This window comes from Mauremys reevesii, linkage group 3 (assembly GCF_016161935.1).
Source record: "Mauremys reevesii isolate NIE-2019 linkage group 3, ASM1616193v1, whole genome shotgun sequence".
Taxonomy (NCBI): domain Eukaryota; kingdom Metazoa; phylum Chordata; order Testudines; family Geoemydidae; genus Mauremys; species Mauremys reevesii.
In genome coordinates, this window is record NC_052625.1 from 26,009,312 (window position 1) to 26,033,911 (window position 24,600).

At 47.4% G+C, this 24,600-nt stretch overlaps 1 protein-coding gene and 1 long non-coding RNA gene across 4 annotated transcripts in view; one reads left to right on the forward strand and one right to left on the reverse strand.

The window, feature by feature from the left end:
• Window positions 1-18,054, reverse strand: part of CFAP36 (cilia and flagella associated protein 36) — a 139,183-nt gene extending 121,129 nt beyond the window's left edge. Inside the window, exon 1 of one of the 3 annotated variants that reach the window (XM_039531713.1) lies at window positions 17,704-18,054. In XM_039531713.1, the coding sequence (XP_039387647.1) occupies window positions 17,704-17,830 (127 nt within the window). In that variant the 5' untranslated portion in view covers window positions 17,831-18,054. The remainder of the gene's footprint in view (window positions 1-17,703) is intronic. The other 2 variants (XM_039531714.1, XM_039531715.1) reach the window with 2 other exon arrangements.
• LOC120401590 overlaps window positions 18,016-24,600 on the forward strand; it is a 65,108-nt gene continuing 58,523 nt past the window's right edge. The window contains exon 1 of the long non-coding RNA XR_005596577.1: window positions 18,016-18,350. This is a non-coding gene — a long non-coding RNA (uncharacterized LOC120401590). The remainder of the gene's footprint in view (window positions 18,351-24,600) is intronic.

The window sequence follows — 24,600 nt, forward strand, 5'->3', positions numbered from 1 at the left end:
AGCCTAGCAGTGCTCAGTCCCAGCCTGCCCGGTGTAGAATCAGCATGTGCAGAGGCAGGTGCCTCCTTTCCTTGAGAATTGGTTCATTTTGTTTTCACAAGCTCTAAGTGAAAGTGTAAGGCAAACCCTCACCCCCAATAGTGGCTGCTGTGGTTAGAAAAGGGAAATTTGAATCAGGGCTCCTCAAATCCATTTCTGGCTCTGCCATTGATTTATTATGTGGTCTTGGAGAAATTACTTTACCTTTCCCCATCTATATAATTATGATTTATTCTTTGTAATACAGCAATAATACAGAGTCTCTAACTAGCCCCTTTGTGCTTGGGATACTGGATCTAATAATGCTTAGCTACTTCTCAGGGGTATTGTGAGGATATAAACCTTGTAAAATGTTTTGAGATTCTCTGAAGAAAAATGCTATACATGTTTAAAGATATAGTGATGAGTGTGATGTAACTGTCTGGACATATAGTGGTGCAAACCATTATTACTGTTCCAATACATAAGGGAAATATTTTGGAAATTAAGGTTTAATCAAAGAGCACTGGGTGAGGGATTTTATTCTCTCTTTTATAATCCAAGTGTTTTTAAATATATTTATAAAGCTAACTATGTATGTGAAGGGAGATTCTCAACCTAGGAAAGCCAAAATGGTAAGTATTGCACTAAGACGGTTAGGTGATCTTAAAAATACTTAAATACAATTTGATGAATTTTATGCCACTTAACTTTTTATACATATTTTAAAAAATATCTATGTGAAATCTTTTACAAAACGTTTACTGTAAAAATCTGATGTATTTTTGTACTTTATTTCTGAGGTGAAACAAAAATATTGCTAGAATCAAGAGACTGCATCAACATACTACTACTTGGGTGACTTTTTTGGCCATGGGGTATTTGAGAGGATTCCTGAAACCTGGAAGAATCCACCTAGCCACAAAGTGACCAACATTTTGCATTCAAAATTCTTCAAAACCAGTCAGGAACAAAAGTTTTATTCAATCTTTCTAGGTGTCATTAATATCAGAGCTATAAAGCCAAGGAAAGAATGGTAGTTATTTCAGAAGAAAAGTAATTTTGATATAGTCTTGTGTAATAAATATTTATATAGCTATCCAAGGTGTTGGAACTAATCATTCTAGTTTTCCTTTAAAAGGGAAAATTTATCATGGTTTTATTTCAAGCTCAGAAATGTAGCATACATAGTAGTGTGATATTTCAGTTCAAGAGACAGATTCAAATAGACATTTTCATAAGATCACAGTAAAATTTCATAGCATAGTACTACTCCAAGAAGTGATGATATAAAATTTTTCATGTTCTTACTCAGGAGTTGTGCTCACTGCAGATTGAGTTGGACTCAGTGTGACTCGCTCCTTAATATAAAGATAAACCCAATTCTGTTGCAGACAGGGAGAAAGGCAAGTGGCTTGGTGTGCTGGTCTCCCCGCCCCTCCCCAAGCCCGCCTCGCTCCCTTCTCCTCCCCGAACCCTCCCCTCCCTTTGGCTGCCGGGTTTCACACCTGCTTGGCCAGGAGCCCCCCTAGAGGGACCTGCCAGAGGGGGCCGGCCAGGTGAGTCCCAGCAGTGCTTACCTGGAGCGGCTCACAGGAAGCACAGGTCCCTCTGGCTTCTAGGGTCGCGCAGGTCAGGTTGAAGGGGGGCTCTTTCCCGCTGGCGCCTGCTGCCCGCGTCTACAAGCCCCGCCCCGCTGCAGCACGCAGAGGAGCGGAGACCTCCTGCCCCCTCTGTGTGCCTGGGCCAGGATTGCACTCTGCAGACTCCTGCTGGCCGGCAGGCTGGCGCTGCCGTGCCAGGAGCTCAGCTGCGCTGTCCCAGGGCCCCCCAGGAGGAGAGGTGAGTGGCGCCAACGGCGCCAGATTGCCGCAGTCCCCCCGATATCAGGACAAAGTGTGTCCCGACCAAGGTAAAGTCGGGACGCGGGACAAATCCCCTAAAATCGGGACTATCCTGATAATATCGGGACGTCTGGTCACCCTACTCATAACAGACCTAGAAGTGGCAATTCTTCAACAACAAAACCTTCAAAAACAGACTCCAATGTGAAACTGCAGAACTGGAATTAATTTGCAAACTGGATACCATCAGATTAGGCCTGAATAAAGACTGGGAGTGGTTGGGTCATTACAAAACCTAAACTTAATTTCCCCATTACTAATTTCTCCCTACTGTTACACCTTCTTGTCAACTCTCTGTAATGGGTCACTTCAAAAGTTATTTTTCCTCCCTTGGTATCCTGCTGTTAATTGATTTCTCTCATTAGATTGACCTCACACTTGGTAAAGCAACCCCCATCCTTTCATGTATTTATACCTGCTCCTATATTTTTCACTTCATGCATCTGATGAAGTGGGCTCTAGCCCACAAAAGCTTATGCCCAAATAAATTTGTTAGTCTCTAAGGTGCCACAATGACTGTGTGTTGTTTTTGCTGACACAGATTGTCATAAACAGATAGTTAAGGGTTAATGCCTCTTTTACCTGTAAAGGGTTAAGAAGGTCACCTAGCCTAGCTGACACCTGACCAGAGGAACCAATGGGGGAACAAGATGTTTCAAAAGGAAGGAGGGAAGTTTCCTTTGTTTAGAGTCAGTTTCAGTTTTGGCCTGAATGGAAAAGATCAAGGAATCAGCCTCTTATCAGAGTAGTGAGTATTAAGGAAGGAAATAAATAGGTTTATGTTTTTTTTCTTTTTGTAACTTGTCTTGGCATTAAGGGGATAATCAAATTTGGTATTCTTGTGTGTACTAAGGTTTTTGCCCAGGGGAACATCCTGTGTTTTGAATTTGTCCTCTGTAAGATCAGCTTGTATGCTATCTCCCAGAGGTTTTTTTTGGTCCCTGCCAGGAAATTAGTTCCCGAATCGGTAAGGATGTCGGAGGGCCAACCTACTCTGGCAAAAATGTCTGCTAATGCCTGGCACACACTTTTAGCCCTGGTGTTGCTTAAGGGTACTGCTTCTGGCCACGGGTGGCAAAATCCATGAAAGTTAGTATGTATTGTTTTCCTCTGGGTGTCTTTTTTCGGAAAAGGACCCAGAATATCCACAGCTACTCGCTGAAAGGGAACCTCAATTATGGGGAGTGGCTGGAGAGGGGCTTTGACCTGGTCTTGAGGTTTTCCCACTCGTTGGCACACCTCACAAGACCGGACACAATTAGCAACATCCTTGCCCATTCCCTCCCAGTGGAAGGACTTCCCCAAATGGTCTTTGGTTCTGTTCACCCCAGAATGGTCACTGGGATGATCATGGGCTAAGATCAAGAACTTTACACAGTACTTCGTTGGAACTACCAACTGTCTTTGAGGATGCCAGTCTTCCTGGTGTCCACCAGAAAGAGTCTCCTTGTATAAAAGTCCTTGTTCTACAACAAACCGGGATTGGTTAGAAGAGCTGAGAGGCGGTGGGGTGCTCCGTGCCACCACCCAAGCTTTCTGAAGGCTGTCATCTGCTTCCTGCTCGGCCTGGAATTGTTCCCTTGAGGCTGGAGAGATTAGTTCCTCCTTGGCCTGTGGACTTGGTCCCTCTGGAAGCGATGTAGGTGATGGGGTTGTTTCCGTTGATTGTGAACCGCTCTCTGCTGGTGCACTATGTGGTATTTCAGGCTCTAGATGAGCCTCTTGGGTAGGATTATCAGCGGCTTTTTCCAGTTCAGGCTCGCTGTTGCCCGCTGGTGTTGGAATTGTAGATGGGGTTGTAAGCGCTGTACTCAGTGCTGGCAATGGTTCTGGTGCTGGTTGCTTTGCCAGTTCCAGTTCTGGGACTGGATTCACTACGGCTGTAGCATTCGTGGGTAGAAGATCCGGTTCCACCACCTCTGTCTGGGTCTCTGGTAACACAGATGGGGCCCTGGTGGAAGGCTCAGGAATAGGGATAGGTGTGAAAGCTTGCTGAGCCTGGCTGCGGGTGACCATTCCCACCCTCTTGGCTAGCTTCACATGGTTGGCCAAGTCTTCCCCCAGTAGCATGGGGATGGGATAATTGTCAGAGACTGCAAAAGTCCACATTCTTGACCAGCCCTTGTACTCGACAGGCAACTTGGCTGTAGGCAAGGTTACAGATTGTGATATGAAGGTCAAATTGTCACCGGAGCCTCTGGGTTGATGAGTTTGGGGTCCACTAGGGATTGGTGGATAGTCGACACTTGTGCCCCAGTGTCCCTCCATGCAATAACCTTCTTTCCGCCCACTCTCAAGGTTTCCCTTTGCTCTGAGGGTATTTGAGAGGCATCTGGGCCTGGGGTTCTTTGGTGTGACTGTGGTGTAATGAACTGTAATTGGTTAGGGTTCTTGGGGCAGTGGGCCTTTATATGTCCCAGTTCATTACATTTAAAACATCGCCCTGCTAAGGTATCACTGGGGCGAGGTTGGTTGGTGGAGACTGGTGTGGTGGGGTGAGAAGGCGTCTGGGGTTTTCCTTGGGATGTAGGGGGTCCTTGGGTTGCCCCCCATGGTAGGGTTTTGTTTCAGGTTGTCCCTTCTGATATTCACTCCAACTGCTACTAGTTATTTTTTTCTTTTCTGCCACCTCCACCCATTTGGCCCCAATCTCTCCTGCCACCGTTACAGTTTTGGGGGGTTTCCTATCTAGGATGTACCTTTCTGTTTCCTCAGGAACACCCTCTAAAAACTGCTCCATTTGCATTAGGAAGGGCAACTCTTCTGGAGATTTAACACTTGTTCCTGATATCCAGGCATCCCAATTTTTCCCAATGTGGTAGGCATGTCAGGTAAATGAGACATCTGGTTTCCACCTTAGGGCTCTGAACTGCCGACGGGCATGCTTGGGTGTTAGCCCAATTCTGATTCTGGCCTTGTTTTTAAAAAGTTCATAACTGTTCATGTGTTCCTTAGGCATTTCAGCCACCAGCTCTGCAAAGGGTCCACTGAGCTGCGGCCTCAGCTTTACCACGTACTGGTCTGTAGAGATGTTGTACCCAAGGCAGGCCCTTTCTAAATTTTCTAAGAAGGCCTCCGTATCATCGCCTGCCTTGTAGCTGGGGAATTTTCTGGGATGGGGAGCGGTACCTGGAAAGGGGTTGGCTGGTATATTTTGCCTAGCCCTTGCTAACTGCAGTTCATGATTCATCTCTTTTTCTTTCTGCTCCATAGCTTTTTTATGGGCATCCTCTTTGGCTTTTTCTTCTTTTTCCCTCTCCTCCATAGCTCTTTTGTGGGGAGCCTCAGCCCTGGCCATCTGTCCATCATGTTCCTTTTGGTTCTCCTCATCCTGGAATTTGGTTAATTCTAGGTCCTGTTGCATAGTTTTTTTTTTCCTTTGCCTGACATTTTCTCCCTGGTCTACCTTAGCTATCTTTGTTTGAGAGGTAAAAAAAAAAAAAAAAAAAAAAAGGGTGGAATTCCTTTGTGAATGTAACTTGAACCTCAGTAAGAAGGAACAAGTAAAACCTGTTTTGTAACTTGTCTGGCAGTGTTAATTACCCTCCAACTATCACAGCTGGAAGCCGTTTCTAACAGAGTCCTGTTAGAAAACTTAACCTGTTTGCCTCAATTTCCTTCCTTAGGGCTTGGCTACACTTATAAGTTGCAGCGCTGGGAGTTACAGCGCTGGTCATGCAGCTGTGTAGGGCCAGCGCTGGAGTGTGGCCATACTGACAGCTACCAGCGCTGCAGTGTGGCCACACTTGCAGCACTTTCCAGCGCTGTATTGAGAGGTGCATTGTGGGCAGCTATCCCACAGAGCACCTCGTCCCATTTTGGCGCTGAGTATTGTGGGAAGGGGAAGGAAGTGTGCGGGTCATTCCGCTTCCTGTGTGCCAACGCCCCGTGGTGCATCGCTTCACATCCCAGCATTCACTCTATCCGGCAACGTTTGGCGCCATTGTGAGTATCTTTCTGTTTTACTCTCTGTGTGAATCGCGATTTCTGTGGCAAATGGATCCCGAGCTGCTGAGGACTGTGCTGATGAGTGTCGCCAGCACAACACGTTTGGCAGTCGAGCTATTCCTTCAGCTCCAAAGTGACAGTGAGGAGTCTGACGATGATATCGATATCGATTCTCCTGCCGCGTGTGACACTAAAGTGCTTGTGGCATTCACGGAAATGCTCAGCACCGTTGAACGCCGCTTTTGGGCTCGGGAAACAAGCACTGAGTGGTGGGATCACATCGTCATGGAAGTCTGGGATGACGAGCAGTGGCTGCAGAACTTTCGTATGAGAAAAGCCACTTTCATGGGACTGTGTGCTGAGCTCGCCCCCACCCTGCGGCGCAAGGACACAAGATTGAGAGCTGCCCTGACGGTGGAAAAGTGGGTGGCTATTGCAATCTGGAAGCTGGCAACTCCAGACAGCTACCGGTCGGTCGGGAACCAGTTTGGAGTGGGAAAGTCGACCGTTGGAATCGTTTTGATGCAAGTTTGCAAGGCAATTAATCGCATCCTGCTAAGAAAGACCGTGAGTCTGGGGAGCGTGCAGGACATTGTGGATGGCTTTGCACAAATGGGTTTCCCTAACTGTGGAGGGGCAATAGATGGGACGCATATTCCTATTCTGCCCCCCCCCCCCACCTGGCATCAGAGTACGTAAATCGTAAGGGGTATTTCTCTATGGTTCTCCAGGCGCTTGTGGATCACCGTGGGCGTTTCATTGACATTTACACAGGCTGGCCTGGAAAGGTGCATGATGCACGCATCTTTCGGAACAGTGGCCTGTTCAGGAAGATGCAGGCAGGGACTTTTTTCCCAGACAGGAAGATCACAGTAGGGGACGTCGAAATGCCCATTGTGATCCTTGGAGACCCCGCATACCCGTTACTGCCTTGGCTCATGAAACCCTATACAGGGAAGCTTGACAGGAGCAAGGACCGGTTCAACTACAGGCTGAGCCGGTGCCGAATGACTGTGGAGTGTGCTTTTGGCCGTTTAAAGGCTCGCTGGAGATGTTTGTATGGGAAGCTAGACTTGGGGGAAAGCAGCATCCCCGCGGTTATATCCGCTTGCTGTACCCTCCATAATATTTGTAAAGGGAAGGGTGAAACATTCAGTCAGGCATGGACCACCGAGGTTCAAGTCCTGGAGGCTGAATATGCACAGCCAGAGAGCAGGGCTAATAGAGAGGCCCAGCACAGGGCTTCAAGGATTAGGGATGCCTTGAGGGAAGAATCTGAGGCTGAAAGCCAACAGTAATGTTTGCTGCCTTGCATGGGAGTGAATTGCACTGTTTACACTGTTATTCTATTATCCCTAAAATGATTTGCAGTGCCTCTTTCTTTACTGGGCTAAGGTATCTTTCACTATCTGCTATAATAAAGACTGTTTTCAAAGCCAAGAATTGTTTTATTGAAAAGAAAAAAACTTCCTTGACAGACAGACACACAACATTTCATGAACACAAGAGGGCAGGGGTGTGGGTTGGTGAACTGTACAGTCACAAGTTTGCATATGTCCTGTCTGGAGTGCTGTTTAATGAATCCTGCACTTCAGGGTGCATATACTGCATGGTGATGGGGGTTGAGTGCAGAGGGTAAGGGTGGTGGTAGGTATCAGGGCTGGTTGGGGAACGTACAGGTGTTGGAGGCAGCTGGTGGTGGTAAGAACCTGAATGCTGGGGAAAGGTGGTTTGAGCTGACATTGGGGCACAAGGCAAAAAGCTTTGGGACGGGGGGGGTGGGGGAGTAGCACGGTAGTGCTCTGCTTGCATGGCAACGAGTGACTCGATAGAGTCCGCTTGGCGCGACAGGATGCTTAGCAGCCGCTCTGTGCTTTTCCTCTTGGCCACTGCATTTCTCTTGCGGATCCTGCTTTCCTTCTCTCTCCACTCCTTCAATTCCTTACTCTCTCTAGCAGAGTGATGAAGAACAGTTTTCAGCATGTCCTCTTTGCTCTTTCGGGGATTTTTTCTCAAATTTTGAAGCCTTTGTGCTGTGGAACATCTGCTCAGTCCAGTAGTCAAGGTCACTGTAGAAACCCAGAAATGACAACATTTAACAGGGGCAGCATTGTTTCCACTATCTCCAGACATGAATTGTTACATTGAGGGAGTTCTCACTTTAGCATTCTTTTACCACACGCATAACACGACAGAAGCCACGAAATGGTGAGTGAGGAGTGCTTATAGAGGGAGAAGTGGGGCTTGATTGATAGAGGGGAGCTGGTTGCTTCGGGTAATCTGGAGTGATAGAGGGGTTGAGTGAAGATGCAGCTGCAGGGGTGATCTTCACTATCTCCCTATCTCTTCACTAAAGAGTCTCCCAACATTTTTCACAGGAGTTAATCCTGGAAGATGTCTCCCTGCTACGAGTCACTAGGGAACAGCGGGAGGCTCTTTTAGAGCAATGTGGATTCCGCCCGGGACCCTATGCGGCTTGCCTGTGTTCAGAAATGGTCCCCCCACCACTCGCAGCACAGTGGCGCGGACGCGTCAGCGTGACTGGGACAAGGAACACAGTGGCTCTGCCTATAAACCTGCACAGGCATATTGCCCACGCTCTGGATGAAACTTTTGCTGAGATAACTGAAGCAGATTACCGCGACGTGATAGACCACATCAACGGGCTATTCCACATCTAGTCTGGCATGCATGCAGCCATAACCCCCCTTCCTCTCCAGAAACATTTCCACCCAGAAAATAAAAGCCGCTTACCGGTAACCCGCTCCTCTGCTTGTCCTTCTGCAACTGCTGGCTGCTGCGATTGGGTACTTTCCTCCTGGCTTGAGAAGAGCTCCTGGCTGCATGCCCACTCTGGGGTGTCTTCCCCCATCCCAGGAGCTTCACTCGCGGTTTCCTCCCCCCCCCGCCGCTGCCTCCTCCTGTCCCCCAGCCTGCTCAGAAGTGTCCATCGTTGTCCTGGGATTGGCAGTGGGGTCACCCCCAAGTATCGCGTCCATCTCCCTGTAAAAACGGCAGGTCGTGGGGGCAGCTCCGGATCGGCGATTGCCCTCGCGGGCTTTGTAATAGGCACTCCGCAGCTCTTTAACTTTCACCCTGCATTGTAGTGCGTCCCGATCATGGCCCCTATCCAGCATGGACCTTGATACCTGCTCAAAGATATCGTAATTCCTACGGCTGGAGCGCAGCTATGCCTGCACAGATTCCTCCCCCCAAACACTGATGAGGTCCATCAGCTCGCCATTGCTCCATGCTGGGGCTCGTTTGCCGCGTGGAGGCATGGTCACCTGGAAAGATTAACTGATTGCACTCCACACACACCTGGCTGCAGCAAACAGGAAGGAGATTTTTAAAATTCCCGGGGCATTTAAAGGGCGGGTCACCTGAGGCAAGAGCAGTAGAGTGCAAACTGATGAGCAGAGTGGCTGAACAGGAATTCTGGGATAACTCCTTATTCCCTGGAGGACAATTAAAGTGCTGGTGAGTGTCCACACCTGCTGAGCAGCGCTGGATCACCAGCGCTGCACTCCTTATACCCCTGCCGGGATGGGTTTTCAGCCAGCGCTGCAACCAGGGAGTTGCAGCGCTGGTTGTGCCCTGCAAGTGTGGACGGGGTGTAATTGCAGCGCTGGAAAGCCTCCACCAGCGCTGCAACTTGTAAGTGTAGCCAAGCCCTCAATACTCACTACCCTGATAAGAGGCTGATTCCTTGATCTTTTCCACTCTGGCCAAAACTGAAACTGACTATAAACAAAGGAAACTGCCCTCCTTCCTTTTGAAACATCTTGTTCCCCCATTGGTTCCTCTGGTCAGGTGTCAGCTAAGCTCGGTGACCTTCTTAACCCTTTACAGGTAAAAGAGGCATTAACCCTTAACTATCTGTTTATGACACAGACCAACATGGCTACCACTCTGAAACCTGAATACAGATAAAAATCTCACCCTCAGAGATGTTTCAATAAGATTGTAACACAGACTGGACGCCTTCCTAGTCTGGGCCCAATCCTTTCCCCTGGTACAGTCATTGTTCCAGCTCGTGGTAACTAGGGGATTTCTCATGACTGTAACCCACTTTGTTCTGTTCCACCCCCTTATATGTCTTTTGCACAAGGCAGGAATCCTTTGTCCCTCTCTGGGTTCCCACCCCTCCTTCTAAATGGAAAAGCACCAGGTTAAAGATGGATTCCAGTTCAGCTGACATGAGCACATGTCACTGTAAGACTTCATTACCCACTTACCAGCACAAAGGTATACAGGAAGACTTACAAGTAAACTGAGCCATCTACAGTCAATTGTCCTGGTTAATGGGAGCCAAAAAGATTCCAAACCACCATTAATGGCCCACACTTTGCATAATTACAATAGGACCTGAGAGTTATATTTCATATTTCTAGTTTCAGATACAAGAATGATACATTGACATAAATAGGATGTACACGGTTTGGCTAATGTACATGGCAGAAGGGCATTGCTGGCACATGATGGCATATATCACATTGGTAGATGTGCAGGTGAATGAGCCCCTGATGGTATGGCTGATGTGATTAGGTCCTATGATGATGTCACTTGAACAGATATGCGGACAGAGTTGGCATCTGGCTTTGTTGCAAGGGTAGGTTCCTGGATTAGTGTTTTCGTTCAGTGATGTGTGGTTGCTGGTGAGTATTTGTCCTCGCTTACAGACAACCCCCGAACCTGAAGCAAATACTCACCAGCAACCACACATCACTGAACGAAAACACTAACCCAGGAACCTATCCTTGCAACAAAGCCCGATGCCAACTCTGTCCACATATCTATTCAAGTGACATCATCATAGGACCCAATCACATCAGCCATACCATCAGGGGCTCATTCACCTGCACATCTACCAATGTGATATATGCCATCATGTGCCAGCAATGCCCCCTCTGCCATGTACATTAGCCAAACTGGACAGTCTCTACACAAAAGAATTAATGGACACAAGTCTGACATCAGGAATCATAACACTCAAAAACGAGTAGGAAAACACTTTAACCTGTCTGGTCATTCAATGACAGACCTGCGGGTGGCAATTTTGCAACAGAAAAGCTTCAAAAACAGACTCCAACAAGAAACTGCTGAGCTGGAATTGATATGCAAACTAGATACAATCACCTTAGGTTTAAATAGGGACTGGGAATGGCTGAGCCATTACAAACATTGAATCTATCTCCCCTTCTAAGTATTCTCACACTTCTTATCAAACTGTCTGTACTGGGCTATCTTGATTATCACTTCAAAAGTTTTTTTCCCTTACTTAATTGGCCTCTTAGAGTTGGTAGGGCAACTCCCACCTTTTCATGCTTTCTGTATGTGTATATATATCTCCTCAATATATGTTCCATTCTATGCATCCGAAGAAATGGGCTGTAGCCCACGAAAGCTTATGCTCAAATAAATTTGTTTTAGTCTCTAAGGTGCCACAAGTACTCCTGTTCTTTTAACTGTATGCAGTTATGGTTACTCCGTCTCATAAAAGATATATTGGAATTTGAAAAGATACAAAGAAGGGCAACTAAAATATTAGGGGTATGGAACAGATTCCATATGAGGAGAGATTAAAAAGACTGGGATTTTCAGCTTGGAAAAGAAACGACTAAGAGGGGATACAATAGCAGTCAATAAAATCTTAACTGGTATGGAAAAAGTGAATAAGGAAATGTCATTTACCCCTTCAATTAACACAAGAACTAGGGGTCACCCAATGAAATTAATAGGCAGCAAGTTTAAAACAAACAAAAGGAAGCAATTCTTCACAGAACGCACAGTCAACCTATGGAACTTTTTGCCAGGGGATGTTGTGAAGGCCAGAACTACAACTGGGTTCAAAAAAGAACTAGATAAGTTCATGGAGGATAAGTCCATCGATGGCTATTAGCCAGGATGGGCAGGGATGCAAAACCATGGTCTGAGAGTCCTAGTCTGTGTTCAACAGGGGATGGATCACTCAATGATTGCCTGTTCAGTTCATTCCCTTTGAAACACCTGGCATTGGCCACTGTTGGAAGACAGGATATTGGACTAGGTGGAGCATTGGTCTGACCCAATATGGCTGTTCTTATGAAAACATTTATTATAATATAATAATAAAAATGTTTAGTACAGAAACTCCCCAAGATGATAACCTCTTAAGATAGCGATGATGTGAGATAATGACCTTGGCAAATAATGCATTTTAAAAATCTTGGCCTACTAGGAAATGTATATTTATATACCTTTCCCAGTCACAAATCTAGCATTCTAGAGCAAAGTCACTAAAACATAGTCCAATAAAAAAATGTCCCTTTCGCATGCCCCTCTCCTTTCCCTCCAACACACACCACTCACAGTTGTTGTCCTTGGTCAGTGTAGACCCAAAATTCAGAGATGCTTTCATATGAGTGCATCTCCCACCCTGGGGAGAAGGCACCTTGCTCGTTCCTCCAGCCACTCGCTCTGGCCACTGCTGTTTGTCGTGCCACCATTCGCTCCTCTGCTCCATCATCAGTTGCTCCGCGCCATCATCTTCTGTGACACCTGCCACTGTGACCTCTCTGAGTTGGTCTCTTGAGGTTCAACCGAGCTCTCAGTGATTTCAGCTCTCAGTGGGAGAGCCTCACTGCTAGTGCAGGCTGGGCAGCCTCTTCCACAGAAAACTGTCCTGCAGCAGGTCTAAGCACTTAGACCTGATCATCAGTGATTTCAGCTCTAGTCGTCACTTAAAAAAACAAAAGACTCTCTGGAGTCTAATCTTTAAACACCAGGGGGGAGGGGCGGGCAGATCAAATAGTGCCTGTGACTCTTAGGCAGAGCCCACACCACCAAGAAAAACACATGTCCTCCATGCTCCATCTTTCTCTCCACTGGGATCTAGCATCCGGCATCCAAACCCGCTCCTTAGCAACTGCAGTTCAGTTGATGTTGACCCATGCTTAATTTGTAATGAAAGAGATGCCGGGGCTCAAACAATTAGTTGCCGGGGTTCAAGCAAATTTTTTACTTTCATAACTCATGGGGCAAGCCCAGAGGTCCCAGGGCTATCAAGTGCCAAGCCTAGATTAAGCATTAAGGGTGACCCCCTCAATCAAGACAGGCTCAGTACAGTTCTGCTGCTCGTTACTCATACAATAAGGATAACACCATTTCAATACTACTGCATTCAATACTAAAGTGATTTGTAACTCAACATCAGCCAAAACTGATCACTTGAGCAACACAGCTGTCTGATGGATATCTAGGCACAGTTCATGTAAATAAACAAATGCACATTGGAAAACATAATCCCAACTATATGTATAAAATGATGGGGTCTAAATCAGCTGTTACCACTCAAGAAAGAAATCTTGGTGTCATTGTGGATAGTTCTGTGAAAACATCCACTCAATGTGCAGCGGCAGTCAAAAAGCAAACAGAATGTTGGGAATCAATAAGAAAGGGATAGATAACAAGGCAGAAATTATCATACTGCTTCTATATAAATCTATGGCATGCCGACATCTTGAAAACTGCATGCAGATTTGGTCGCCCCATCTCAAAAATGATATATTGGAATTGAAACAGTACAGAAAAGGGCAACAAAAATGACTAGGGGTATGGAATGTCTTCCATATGAGGAGAGATTAATAAGACTGGGACATTCAGCTTGGAAAAGAGACAACTAAGGGGGGGGATATGATAGAGGTCTATAACATCATGACTGGTGTGGAGAAAGTAAATAAGGAAGTGTTATTTACCCCTTCTCATAACTCATAAGAACTAAGGATCACCAAATGAAATTAATAGGCAGTGGGTTTAAAACAAACAAAAGGAAATATTTCTTCACACAGTGCACAGTCAACCCGTGGAACTTCTTGCCAGAGAATGTTGTGAAGGCCAAGACTATAATAGGGTTCAAAAAAGACCTAGATAAATTCACGGAGGATAGGTCCATCAATGGCTATTAGCCAGGATGGGCAGGGATGGTGTACCTACTTTCTATTTGTCAGAAGCTGGACATGTGAGACGGGGGATGGATCACTTGATGACTGCCTGTTCTGTTCATTCCCTCTGGAGCACCTGGCATTGGCCACTGTCGGTAGACAGGATACTGGGCTAGATGGACCTTTGGTCTGACCCAGTTGTGATGCTGCACTCCATAATGTTTTATGGAAATATGCTTATAAGTGTGAATATAATGTAACTGTAATATTCTTTATGCAAAAGGTCTCTTGTAAGGTATCATTACAAAGCTTAAAATCTACTGAATATATTCCTCCTCATTCTTGTATCTGAAGGTAGAAATATGAAGTATAATTCTGTGGTCCTATTTAATTATGCAAAGTGTGGGCCACTAATGGTGGTTTAGAAGCTTGATGGCTCCCATTGACAAGGACAATTGGTTGTAAATGATCTGTTTACTTGCAAATCTTCCTGGCTGCATGTGGGCCAGTCTGTAGGTAATGAAGAATGAGGTCTTACAATGACATGTAACCATGTCACCTGATACTGGAATCCATCTTAAATCTGGTACTTTTCCATTTAGGAGGGGTAGGGACCCAGAGAGAAAAGAGTTCCACCTTGTGCCAAAGCTATTAAAAGGGGTGGAACAGAACAAAGGGGCTGCAAGTCATGCAAACACCTCTGTTTTCCACCTAAGATGTCTGCTTCAACTAACAAGGACCGTACCAGGGAAAAGGATTGGGCCCAGACTAGGAAGGAGTCTAGTCTGTGAAAGAAGCTTATTGGAACATCTGAGGGTGAGATTTTACCTGTAATCAGTTTCTTAATGTATTAGGCTTAGACTTGCGTATTTTTGCTTTATTTTGCTTGGTAACTAACTTTGTTCTGTCTGTTATTATTTGAAACCACTTAAATCCTACTTTTTACACTTAATAAAATCACCTTTGTTCATTAATACCTGGGGGGAAAAAACAGCTGTGCATATCTCTCTATCAGTGTTATAGAGGGTGGACAATTTATGAGTTTACCGTGTATAAGCTTTATACAGAGTAAAATGTATTTATTTGGGGTTTGGATTCCATTAGGAACTGGGGGTCTGGGTGCTGGAGATAGGTGATCTTCTGAGCAGTTTTTGGTTAAAGTCAGCAGCTTTGGGGGACATGGACCAGACCTGGGTCTGTGCTGCAGCAAGCTAGTGTGTCTGGCTCAACAAGGCAGGATTCTGGAGTCCCAAGCTGGCAGGGAAAATGGGCTCAGAGGTAATCTCAGCTCATCAGGTGACAGTCCCAAGGCATCTCTGTGACCGAACCTGTCACACCAGTATGGCCATTCTTAAGTACAGTCTAGTCCTGAAGTCTTTCCTCTCCACCACTTGGCTCATCACTAGCTATCAGGGGAGAGCTCATTCAGACCTTGCTTACAAATCACAATTTGAAATTATTAAGTTGGCCAACATCGCCAAAAAGCATGCGCTGACATTGTCATAAAAAACAACAGCTGTGTGAGGAATCTAGTCTTTGTTTGTATTTTCAAACCTATTATGCTTTTTCAGGTACAAGTATTTTATCATATACTGTATGTGCTTTTAAAGTGTGTATTAATGTTTCAATTCAAATTTCCAACCAAGGACTAAATTGGCAACACTTAATGTAACTAGTTGACCACTGAGGGAGTGATGGAGAAATTCAGGGGGTAGTTACAAGCTTTCAAGCCACACAGAGCTCTTCTTCAGGTATGGGAAAGGTACTCCCTGTGTCACAGCAACACGCAAGGTGGAACAGATTGTTCAGCATACGTCGTTAACACATACATTCAAGACAGAGTGGCCCATTAACACCCCTGAAGTCACAGGACAAAAAGAGGGGGTAGTGGGTTACAGATTGTTGTAATAAGCCACAAATCCAGTATCTCTGTTCAGTTCTTGATTTTAAGCCATGTCTACACTACCACTTATGTCGGCAAAACTTATATCACTCAGTGGTGGTGGGGGGGAGAAACCCTAGCAATGTAAGTTTCGCTGGCATAAGTAGTAGTATGCACAGCTACTGCCTCTCATTGGGGGTGGTTTAATTATGTCGACAGGATAGGTCTCTCCCTTTGGCATAGAGCAGCTACACGAGAGATGTTACATTGGTGCCGCTGCATCGGTACAGCTGTGCTGTTGTAAGTTCTCTAGTGCAGACATAGCCCTAGTGCAGTGGTAGCAACCTATGGCATGGGTGCCGAAGGCGGCTCGCAAGCTGATTTTCAGTGGCACTCACTCTGCCTGCGTCCTGGCCACCAGTCCGAGGGGCTCTGCATTTTAATTTAAAATATTTAAGAAGCTTAATTTAAAATTAAAAGCCTTATTTACTTTATATTCAACAATAGTTTAGTTATATATTATACACTTATAGAACGAGACCTTCTAAAACATTAACGTATTACTGGCACACAAAACCTTAAATTAGAGTGATTAAATGAAGACTCGGCACACCACTTCTGAAAGGTTGCCGACCCCTGCCTTAGTGTCTAGCAGAGGAATTAATTTAAACTCCCAGGCTCATCTGCTGAAACTGTTGTGCAGATTTTCTTTAAGGATGAGGACTGACAGGTCAGAGAAGTGACTGCTTCATGAGAAGCAATACCATACCACTAAAATCTTTACACCACACAATCACTTGTTTATATAAACTTTAGATTAAAGAAAAAATTGAATAATAATTAGCATTTCTAGATGGTAAATGGCAGTAAATGACCAGTTCATTCCTTGTACTGAATCAGTAAATTATCTGTCAATTACTGTAAATTAAATTTTCCAAGAGCAAAACAATAGATATAAAATGTTTTAATGGATTTGTTAGTAATGTAAAACATGCAAAGAGTAGTAAAAACTTTTTTTAGTGTCTATAACTGTCCTGAAAAATCTTAATTCCTGCCAAACTACTTTCATGAACTCTTGACTCTAACATGCAATAATTAAAAGCCATGCTAATTATCAATTATTAAAGCAACTCCATTGACCTTTTATAAATGTCACAACAGTTACAAGTTTACAATGAAGAATTTTCCTAAGTATGTTTCCATGGAACACATAAAATTTCCATCTTTATTTGATACTATCCCCTATTGAAAGCACAGCACTGAGTCACTAGGAAGTAAGACTAGCAGAGCACACTTCAGTGAAGTGTTTCTACCTGGAAGCAGATCTAAGAATCAGTTTAGTGCTTTCTGAGAAGTCCCTGGGAGAAAGATGGTGCCTGATGAGCAGGCAGGTCTCGCCCCCAGAGAACAAGTCCAGGACATTTGCAGGCGAGATCCCAGGGCACTAGCCTTCGCATCCCCAGTGGCCATTGTCCAGTGGCCTTGTAGCCAGACTTGGCAGAGGCCACGCCCCAAGTAGCCATGGTGACAGCGCTTGGGGGAGCCAACGCTGCTGCAGGCCAAGAGGTCCCACACTCCTAGGGTGCCCAGATGTCCCAATTTTATAGGGACAGTCCAGATTTTTGGGTCTTTTTCTTATATAGGCTCCTATTACCCAACACCCCATCCCGATTTTTCACATTTGCTGATCACCCTACGTGCTCCAGAAAGGTTGGACGGCACTGAATACAGAAGAGGAGTCCAGGCCTGGAGCAGGGGGCGGTAGATGCACCTGCCTTCGCTCTCTGGGATGAGAAGGAGCCAGGGGAGGGGCACAACGGTATCCTCATCTCAGGGCCCCCCAGACCGCTCTAGCGTCTCTGTCAATAAAGAGAAAGTGGGCAGCGCGCAGGAAGAGCTGGGGCCGGAATGTCTCTCAACAGGCCTAGCAACGCCCTTCTCCCCAGGGTGCCCCTGCCACGGCGCTTGGGGGGGGGGGGGAGGCTCCGCCGCTCCAGCCCCTGCAGGGTCCCCGCCCCCGGCCTCTCACCCGCGCACTTCTGCTCCAGGAACTCCAGGATGGGGATGGACCAGGCGGGCCCGCGCAGGAAGCCGGCGATGCTGTCTACTACCCACTCCACGTCCGCCTCCGCCTCCGCCTCCCCCTCCGCCGCCATCGGGGCGCGTCCGGGCCGCTGCCGACTGCCCGCGCACAAGCTCCGGGGGAACACAGGAAGGCCCGGGTAGAGTTGCGGCGGCGGTTGGGGCTTCGTTAGGTCACTATCGCATTGGTCGTCACACAGGGAGCGCGCGCATCCGCGGAGAATTCGATCCCGTCGCGCGCTTTCTTCCTTGCGTTAAACGGTGTGAAGCGCGCGGCAGCAGCGTCACTGTGGCACAGTCCAGGTGGGAGAGAGGCACTGAGCGGACGGAACGTTGGGCGGGGCCGCGCCTCAGGGCCGGTCTCTGGTTGCGAGGCCACGCGCTGGCGCTGGGGGCGCGCGGGAGCGCAGGGCCCGAGGAATGTTGAACCCGTGGGACTCCCTGGTCCCGGTGCAGCTCCTGGACTGCAAGAACAGCCGTGCGAGGGTGGGACGACCTGTTTTCTCCGAAGGTTCTGCCCCTGGAGCTCTGCAGCGGCCGTCTGAGACAAATCTATCTGCCCACATTTCAAATGATGAAAAAACTAACAAGCAAGTGAGAAAAAGTAGAATTTTGCAAGGCTCATAACTGTTATGCTGTCACACGTTGCATGCTAAATAATTGGTCCTAGATGAGACCATTTCAGGAATGGAAGACTCTGCTGAGGAAACTGAATTAGGCCAGTTCTATGCTACAGACATATAGCAGTATAACTATGTTGCTCAGGGGTGTGAGAAGTCCATACCTCTAAGCAATATAGTTATACTGACCTTAACCCCTGTGTAGACAGCGCTATGTCGGGGGAGAGCTTCTCCCACCAACATAGCTACCACCTCTTGGGAAGGTGAATTAACTACACAGACAGGAGAGCTTTCCTGTCAACATAGGATTGTCTTCACTTAAGCGCTGCATCAGTGTAGCTGCACTGATGGAGCGTTTTAAGTGCAGACCTGCCCTTAGTTTAACATCTAACTAAACTATCGAGCCAAATGATCAGAGGAGGAGGATGTCTACTTTTTATGTTCTGGCTGAAGTATATGTGAAAGTATACTAAATATGTTTATAAATTTGCACAGTGGAGTCTGTACATGCTTATGGGTTAAATATTGCTCACATTAGTTAATGGGAGTCGTATTGTCTTAAATGGAAGCAAGAGTTAGGCCAGGGGTTCTCAAACGAGGGGTCAGGACCCTCAGGGGGTGACAAGGTCATTACATAGGGGGTCGCGAGCTGTCAACCTCCACCGCAAACTCTGCTTGCTTCCAGCATTTATAAGGGTGTTAAATATATTAAACGGTGTGTTCAATTTATTGGGGGTGGGTCACACTCAGAGGCTTGCGATGTGAAAGGGGTCGCCAGTAAAAAAAAAAAAGTTTGAGACCCACTGAGTTAGGCCCTACAGGTCATGGGCAATAAACAAAAATTCATGGAAGCCTGTGACCTGTCCCTAACTTTTACTAAAAATATCCATGACAAAAATATAGCCTTACTTAGAAGGTGTGCTTAAGCTACTGAAAAGTCTAAAAATATCCATGACAAAATGGGGAGGCGGGTTCAGCACCCACAGCTGCTGGGGGTTCCAGGTCCCCCCACTGCTGCAAGGAGTGGAAGCTCTGGGGTCCCCCTGTCCATGAGGGCTGGGCTGCTGCAGGGTCCCCTCGCCCACTGAGGCAGCTGGGTGCTCAGGGGGGTCCCCTGCCACCCATTGTGGCTGGGCAGCTTCAGGGTCACCCCACCAAGGCGGGGGCTGGGAGCTGCAGAGAGGTGGGCTGGGAGCTTCATCCCCATGGCAGAAAATGTCACGGAGTCTATGGATGTCATGGATTCTGTGACTTCTGTGACATAATCATAGCTTTATTTCTAAAACAACTCCAACTCTTGGTTTACAGTTTAGCTGTTCAGAGACAAAAGCAAAGTCGTCAAAGCGAGTCTACATTTGTTCCCTCTGTCAACAGATCGTGCCCACATTCAGGGCACCATTGTCAATATTGTGAGCAATGCACTATGGGTATGTATCCCACAGTGCCTGTTGACACCATCTGTCACTAGGTGTTGTGGGAATGTGGAAATGGAGCGCGGCACATTCTGGGACATGCAAAATGTCCCGTCATGCACTGCTTTCTGTCCCAGCCCTCCAACGGTTTCTGGCTTCCTTTCGCACTGTTCTGGCTTTCCTTTCATGCCATTATTTCCAACTGTCAGTCTTTGTAGTGCACGCCAGAATCTGCAGTGAGGGAGGATGGATTCCACATTTCTCTCCTATGCACTGTTAACTATCATGAGGACATCACACATGGCAGCAGAGTTACTTGTGAAGTTACTGACAGAGGATGAATCGCAGGCACCCGAGTGTGATATGGACAGCAGCAACTTATCAGAACTTTTGGCATTCACAGAGCAGCTGCATATGGTAGACTGTCGCTTTTGGGCTAGGGAAACAAGTACTGATTGGTGGGGTCGCACTGTCATGCAGGTATGGGATGAAGACCAGTGGGTACAGAATTTTAGGATGTGTAAAGCAACCTTCCTGGAGCAAGGACACCAGAATGAGAGCTGCCCTTTTGGTAGAGAAGCATGTTGCAATTGCTGTGTGAAAGCTGGTGAATCCAGACTGCTGCTGGTCAGTTGCAAATCAGTTTGGAGTGGGGAAATCCACTGTTGGGGCTGTATTACTCCAAGTGTGCAGGGCAATAAATCGCATCCTGCTGCGGAGGACCGTGGCTCTGGGAAATGTGCATGAAATAGTGGATGGCTTTGCAGAGATGGGTTCCCTAACTCTGGCGGGGCAACTGATGGCACACACATTCCAATTTTAGCGCCAGACCACCTTGCCTCAGAATACATCAATAGGAAGGAATATTTCTCCATGGTGTTGCAGGCACTTGTGGATCACCGGGGGAATTTCACAGACATCAATGCAGGCTGTCTGCATGCATCTTTAGGAACAGTGACCTGTACAGAAAGCTGCAGGTGGGGACTTTCTTTCCAGACCACAAGATCACAATGGGGGAATGTGGAAATGCCCATAGTAATCCTGGGAGACCCATCTTACCCCTTACAGCCCTGGCTCATGAAATCTTATACAGGGCACCTGGACAGCAGCAAGGAGCATTTTAACAACAGGCTGAGCAGGTGCCACGTGGTAGTCGAATGTGCCTTTGTCTGTTTGAAAGCTCACTGGAGGCAGGGCCAGTTTCAGGACGTGCGCGGCCCGATTAGAAAGAGATGCTGCCGAAATGCCGCCGAAGACAGCGGCAGCGATTGAGCTGCCGCCAAAGATAGCAACGGCAATTCGGCAGCAGCTCAATCAGTTGCTACTGTTTCTGGTGGCACTTCGGCGGAGTATGCGGGGCCCCTCTTCCAGACGCTGCGGGGCCCTCTTAGGCACAGTACCTGATTCCCGGGAATCAGGGGAATCGCCCTAAAGCCGGCCCTGGCTGGAGGTGTCTCAATGGCAGGCTAGACCTCACCAAGAATAATATTCCTGTGGTCATAGCCGCATGCTGCACTTTGCATAATCTGTGTGAATCTAAGGGTGAATGTTTGCTCAGATGTGGAGCACTGAGGCAGAGTGCTTGGCTGCACAGTTTGAACAGCGAGATGCTAGGGCTGTCAGAGTTGCTCAGAGGGCTGCTATTAACATCAGAGAGGCTTTGAGGAACCACTTTGACAATGAGGGGAACTAACACATGGCTGCTTTGGAGTTGCTTCCCTGGTGCATCGATGAACAATTTTGGGGCCCAAGATCCATGCAACAAAATGCTTTAGAAGCCTGTTCCAGAGAGTGAATTGATTGTGATATGCTTTTGTAGAACACAGAATAAAAACACTGTACCATTAAATACCTTAGCTTTTATTTATTGTTAAAAAGGGTAAAACCTTGGCTACACTTACAAGTTGCAGCGCTAGTGGAGGCTTTCCAGCGCTGCAATTAACACCCCATCCACACTTGCAGGGCACAACCAGCGCTGCAACTCCCTGGTTGCAGCGCTGGCTGAAAACCCATCCCGGCAGGGGTATAAGGAGTGCAGCGCTGGTGACACCAGCGCTGCTCAGCAGGTGTGGACACTCACCAGCGCTTTACCTGTCCTCCAGGGAATAAGGAGCTATCCCAGAATTCCTGTTCAGCCACTCTGCACATCAGTTTGCACTCTACTGCTCTTGCCTCAGGTGACCCGCCCTTTAAATGCCCCGGGAAATTTAAAAATCTCCTTCCTGTTTGCTGCAGCCAGGTGTGGAGTGCAATCAGTTAATCAGTTACAGGTTACAGGTAACCATGCCTCCACGCGGCAAACGAGCCCCAGCATGGAGCACAGGTGAATTGCAGGACCTCATCAGTGTTTGGGGTGAGGCATCTGTTCAGGCACAGCTGCGCTCCGGCCATAGGAATTACGATATCTTTGAGCAGATATCAAGGGCCATGCTGGATAGGGGCCATGAACGGGACGCACTACAATGCAGGGTGAAAGTTAAAGAGCTGCGGAGTGCCTATTACAAAGCCCGAGAGGGGAATCGACGATCCGGAGCTGCTCCCACGACCTGCCGTTTTTACAGGGAGATGGACAAGATACTTGGGGGTGACCCCACTGCCAATCCCAGGATAACGATGGACACTTCTGAGCAGGCTGGGGACAGGAGGAGGAGGAGGCTGCGGGGGAGAGGAAACCGCGAGTGAAGCTCCTGGGATGGGGGAAGAAACCGCAGATTCCCTGGAGGCATGCAGCCAGGAGCTCTTCTCAAGCCAGGAGGAAAGTACCCAATCGCAGCAGCCAGCAGTTGCAGAAGGACAAGCAGAGGAGCGGGTACCGGTAAGCGGCTTTTATTTTCTGGGTGGAAATGTTTCTGGAGAGGAAGGGGGGTTATGGATGCATGCATGGCAGCGTCTAGATGTGGAATAGCCCGTTGATGTGGTCTATCACGTCGCGGTAATCTGCTTCAGTTATCTCAGCAAAAGCTTCATCCAGAGCGTGGGCAATATGCCTGCGCAGGTTTATAGGCAGAGCCACTGTGTCCCTTGTCCCAGTGACGGTGACGCGTCCGCGCCACTCTTCGGCCAGTGGGGGGGGGACCATTTCTGAACACAGGCACGCCGCATAGGGTCCCGGGCGGAATCCACATTGCTCTAAAAGAGCCCCCCGCTGTTCCCTAGTGACTCGCAGTAGGGAAACATCTTCCAGGATTAAGTCCTGTGAAAAATGTTGGGAGACTCTTTAGTGAAGAGATAGGAGATAAGATCACCCTGCATCTGCATCTTCACTCAACCCCTCTAGCACTCCAGATTACCCGAAGCAACCAGCTCCTCTCACTCAAGCCCCTCTTCTCCCTATATAAGTAAACACTCCTCACTCACCATTTCGTGGCTTCTGTTGTGTTTTCCTTTTGGGATAAAGAATGCAAGTGAGAACTTGCAAGTGAGAACTCCCTCAGTGTAACAATTCATGTCTGGAGATAGTGGATACAATGCTGCCCGTGTTAAATGTTGTCATTTCTGTGTCTACAGTGACCTTGACTACTGGACTGCCCAGATGTTCAACATCACACAGGCTTCAAAATTTGAGAAAAAATCCCCGAAAGAGCAAAGAGGACATGCTGAAAACTGTTCTTCAGCACTCTGCTACAGAGAGAAAAGAATTGAAGGAGTGGCGAGAGAAAGAAAGCAGGACCCGCAAGAGAAATGCAGTGGCCAAGAGGAAAAGCACGGAGCGGCTGCTAAGCATCCTGGAGCGCCAAGCGGAGTCTATAGAGTCACTCATTGCCATGCAAGCAGAGCACTACCGTGCTACTCCCCCACCCGCCCCGTCCTTTGTGCCTTGTGCCCCAATGTCAGCTCAAACCACCTTTCCCCAGCATCCAGGCTCTTACCACCACCAGCTGCCTCCAACACCTGTACGTTCCCCAACCAGCCCTGATACCTACCACCACCCTTACCCTCTGCATTCAACCCCATCACCATGCAGTATATGAACCCTGAAGTGCAGGATTCATTAAACAGCAATCCAGACATGGCATATGCAAACTTGTGACTGTACAGTTCACCAACCCACACCCTTGCCCTCTTGTGTTAATGAAATGTTGTGTGTCTGTCTGTCTGTCAAGGAAGTTTTTTTCTTTTCAATAAAACAATTCTTGGCTTTGAAAACAGTCTTTATTATAGCAGATAGTGAAAGATACCTTAGCCCAGTAAAGAAAGAGGCACTGCAAATCATATTATTATTATGGATAATAGAATAACAGTGTAAGCAGTGCAATTCACTCCCATGCAAGGCAGCAAACATTACTGTTGGCTTTCAGCCTCAAATTCTTCCCTCAAGGCATCCCTAATCCTTGAAGCCCTGTGCTGGGCCTCTCTATTAGCCCTGCTCTCTGGCTGTGCATATTCAGCCTCCAGGACTTGAACCTCGGTGGTCCATGCCTCACTGAATGTTTCACCCTTCCCTTCACAAATATTATGGAGGGTACAGCAAGCGCTTATAACCGCGGGGATGCTGCTTTCCCCCAAGTCTAGCTTCCCATACAAACATCTCCAGCGAGCCTTTAAACGCCCAAAAGCACACTCCACAGTCATTCTGCACCGGCTCAGCCTGTAGTTGAACCAGTCCTTGCTCCTGTCAAGCTTCCCTGTATAGGGTTTCATGAGCCAAGGCAGTAACGGGTAGGCGGGTCTCCAAGGATCACAGTGGGCATTTCGACATCCCCTACTGTGATCTTCCTGTCTGGGAAAAAGTCCCTGCCTGCATCTTCCTGAACAGGCCACTGTTCCAAAGATGCGTGCATCATGCACCTTTCCAGGCCAGCCTGTGTAAAT